At 34.1% G+C, this 4357-nt stretch overlaps 1 protein-coding gene across 1 annotated transcript in view; it reads right to left on the bottom strand.

Moving 5' to 3' along the window:
- The window catches only part of LOC100186688, a 10685-nt gene extending 6676 nt beyond the window's left edge, over window positions 1-4009 (bottom strand). The window contains exons 1-6 of the mRNA XM_026835820.1: window positions 3522-4009; window positions 2773-3019; window positions 2159-2285; window positions 1776-1863; window positions 1517-1628; window positions 53-212 (exon numbers count right to left, since the gene is read on the bottom strand). Coding sequence (XP_026691621.1) covers window positions 53-212; window positions 1517-1628; window positions 1776-1863; window positions 2159-2285; window positions 2773-3019; window positions 3522-3889 — 1102 coding nt within the window. The 5' untranslated portion in view covers window positions 3890-4009. The remainder of the gene's footprint in view (window positions 1-52; window positions 213-1516; window positions 1629-1775; window positions 1864-2158; window positions 2286-2772; window positions 3020-3521) is intronic.
- Between the last annotated feature and the right edge of the window lie 348 nt (window positions 4010-4357).

Genomic DNA, 4357 nt, shown 5'->3' with positions numbered 1-4357 from the left:
CTGCACTTCACTAAAAAAGTTCTACAAAAAAATGTAAAATGTTTTTACGAACCTNGCATCAAAACTTTAAGACGATCCAGAGGAGCCGTGCATGTGCGAGACACAACTCCTGCAGCTCCTCCAGCAACCAACTGTCTCCACCATTGTCCCGATACTTTTTCTGCCTCACTGAAGTCATCGGGAACAATGAGACTCTCCCCGATGTCGATGTACTAATGAAAAATATAAGGAATGGTAAACAAACGATTTCTTAATTTTATGGGTTGAAGCTATAGTCCTTCATACAGTCCTTTAAATAGAGAAATACCTCATGGTTGAAGGTATAATTCATAACACAACTTGGAACGTAACTCATGTTTTAAGGACTACGACATCAAACATAACAATGTATATACACAAATTTTTGAAAAAAATCACTGCTTAGTTATAGTTAGTGTCTGAAATCTCTGCTATGAAACATGTGTGCATGTAAGAAAGTAGATTAGACATCAATTATAATCCAGCACATTTTAATCACCCTTCAAATCTAACCTCTGTTTTTCTCCATATCTTAGTAGGATTTCTTTCAGCTACCAAAACCACTGATAAGTAGGATTTCATTTAGAAAACCACTTTTTCAAGCTTACTATTTAAGCAACATTATAACCAACCTACTAACATTGCTACCAACACAACTAAACCAACCTATTCTACAAATGTGCAAGGTCAATTGAAACACACAGACGACAGCATGCATAATTCATTACACACACAATTGCTTTGGTCACATATAATAATCAATAAACACACGATTATCGATTACAAATCTATTATCACAGATAAACATACAGGCGATACAGCATAATACTTCTATGATACATTTGCCTAAATTACTCATCTCTATTTAGTTGTTGGTTACTAATAAACTCCTCATACAAATATCAAATGTTTCATGAATCAAACAGACAACTGTGCAGCTGTCATTACAACCATCACTAGTCACTACCACCTATATTTTTCTGGCACTAATCCTTACAGCAGACTTAAAGCACTCAGCTAAATGAAGGCTTATATTTCTGTGTCTTGGTAACAACAGGTTTTCACTTGATACTTGGTAGCTACACTTACACTCATTACTCATTAGTGATACTAACTTTGGCGGTGACATTTAAGTTTCTTTTGGTCATTTCCTGACAATCATTTAACATTATCAGATCTCAATACAACCAAGTTAAATCAAACTTTTACTCAACAAATAAAACTCCCTACCTAGCAACAACTTTCAATCATTAACATCACACGTTGGGTAGGACAACTAATTCTAAATCCCACACTTTTAATATTAAATAAATGAAAACCCAACTGTGTCGAATTCACATTCGATTCCGTATGAATGAGATCCTCAGAGACACATCTCGTACCTGCAGTTTAAGCCTGAGTTGGGTCATTACCCCAACACAACAGATCTACTGCATGCATGTCACACAAAATTGATATTGGTAGGCTTTATATATTATACTACAGATTTGTCATTTACCGTTGCATGTTTCCAGTATGATACAATGTCCTTGAGATCAGCAGATGGATGTAAAAGATGATGTTCAACCCATTCATTTATATCAATGGAAGAAGTTCCATCTTTATCTATCCTGTATTAGGGAGTGTTAGGTGGTGGTATGAACGGAGCAAGAATTCAATTTACAAAAAAAAACAACAACAAAAAATCCACTTCTGTATTAGTGCATGTACAGCACGGAGTTGTTAACTTTTAGAGGTAGTTTATATTTTCATTCTACCTTTTAGTGATTTCCTTTGCTTCATCTTTGGAAACATCGAACCCAACAGAGCGTAACGCCTCTTCGATCTCAGTGGAAGTTAAACGACCTGAACAACAGATTGCAATGAAGATAAAATACATTAACAAAGTAAGTAGCTTATATGGCTAACAAAATTCATACAAAGTAAAAGATACTAAACTATAAAGGCATAAAATAAAAGATAACCTGTCTGCCACTGCAGAAATAAATTAAAAACATTAAAAACATGAATATATGTATGTTTAACAAAATTTATACAGGGGTAATGAACTATGAGACATAAATATAACTTCTAACATAAAAAAGAAACATGCCACTGCAAAACAGGAGCAATTTAAGGTGTAATTATGTGAGTGTCTTACCATCTTTATCCCTGTCTAATCGTTTAAACATTAGTTTAAGTTTCATCTCATGTTCGTGTAGATAACGAACAAACTCAGCCACGTCGAGTTCACCGTCTTTGTTTGAATCACTTGCTGATACAAATTTCTGTGCAAATGTAAAATAAGATGATTTATAACTGTATGTCGCGATGATTTGGGCTTATTGTTACTAGTGATGAAGCAAGTTTAAAATCTGTGTATGCTTTTAAAAAATACTGTGACATATTGTGGTCAATTTCAGGAATTATTACCTTTAAAATATTTTCTAATCAATACTTTGCGTTATGTGAGTTTCTATCAAGAAAGCTTGGTATTAAGAATAAATCGACCAAAAAATCAATATGGAGGCTATATATATACATATTGAATAATTTAAACTTGGGTTGCTACATTATATATAATATATATAGTAGTTAACAAAAGTTTATTCCATTGTGTGTAATCAATTCTAAATCAGGGATGAAAATGGTTGGATATGTTCGTACAAAGTATGCAACGAATTTTTAATCTTTGGCAGAATTTTTGACATTATTCGCGCCTGAGTCTACTCACGAAAGATAAAACTGTGTGCAGAAAATTTAGTGATATCCTACCTCTGCCTGTCCAGGGACTTGCAACAAACCCATCTTCATGTAAGCTTCTTTCAGCTCATGTACATCCACTCTTCCATCATTATCTACATCTAATCGATCAAATATTTCTCGATAATAAGCCTCTTTTTGGGGGCAGATAGACTGAGGTGATCCGTCGTTACCCATGGCTAAGTGAACCTCTGGTAGACTTAGCTCGTTCAGGTTTAAACTGCTTAAAACCAGATCAAGGGTGGCTGAAGAGCTGTCCCTGTTAAAAGTTGTTGAATGTTAAACACCATGCAGTATAAAGTAGTGTTGATGTATATGACACATGCAACAGGGTATGCAGTGTACTCTGAGAATGCAGCCAGCAAACCTTAGATTTTCCAATTATAATAGCAACTTATTTTTAAAATACCATTATAAAATAAATCTATACTTACAGTAATACACAACCAAGATTTTACAAAGTTTGAAACCGAGTAATCTAACAAATAAATCACAAACTTCTAATTTGAATGTACTACAGGAATATAAGTTTACAGCAATCCAACCTACACCATTGTTATCATAGATAACACACAATGGAAGGAACAATTGAAATAAACCTTACTCTGGGTTTTCATTGTTATGTTAAATATCCATTGAGAGTATTAATGTCAAAATGAAACAAATAAGCATCATCCTCTTATATAAGTCATTTAGGCATCAACAGTATATAACATATAATAGGCCTACCATACAAAAAAATTATATAAGGGCAATCATACTTTCTTGGCCTTCTTCTTTTCACTGGGTTCACTCTGTCCCACTTTGGGAAGTACGGTGATCTATAACCGCTTGGTTTAAGTTGAGATCCTTGGACCCACGTAGCTGGTGCTTCGTTGCAGTGTTGTAAGTTTTTCAATGCTGGATTCGATGTCAATACACTTCTTTCTGTGTGGTTGCCACTAAAGTTACAATGCCATGCACTTCCTTTAGTCGTGTACCCTGGTGGTAGAAAGCCACTCGAACCCAAACTTGAGTTGCGTTTGCCCACTAACTGTGTCAAGGTGAACGGTGGGAATTGTTTTGTTAAATTTTCTTTGTTAGAACTTGTTGGTAATGTTTCTGATGAACCAAAATCTTTAATCGTCATTCCAATGCAAAGACTTGTAGTTGGCTTGTGTTACTGTATAGAAAATAACTTTTCCTAAATTACTTAACCAACTAAAGAATCTAAGATATTTAATGTAATTCCTAATCACAGCAGTCAGCACATCTAATATATCAGTAATTTTTAAAATATAACAATAACTTTTATTTTTCTCTGCGATTATTGTAGCAAAGATTTAGATATAGAAACCAACGAAAATATAACATATTGCGACAAAACAACAGTTGTTTAAACATACTTAACGTTAAAACATTATTACGTTTAATTTGTTGAAAGCGTGGTCGCTATAACACCTTTAATTGTTTAATATATATATAGTATGAGACAAACGAGACGTAACTTTGAATATACCTTTCCTTGTCTAGTATTTCTATGACCAGAACAGCGTTGGTGACATACCTGTGTGCTGGGTTTTGACTATGTTAGCTCATGAATGACCCACAAACACGC

Source organism: Ciona intestinalis, chromosome 9 (genome assembly GCF_000224145.3).
Source record: "Ciona intestinalis chromosome 9, KH, whole genome shotgun sequence".
NCBI lineage: Eukaryota > Metazoa > Chordata > Ascidiacea > Phlebobranchia > Cionidae > Ciona > Ciona intestinalis.
This window is presented reverse-complemented; position numbering and strand designations above follow the sequence as displayed.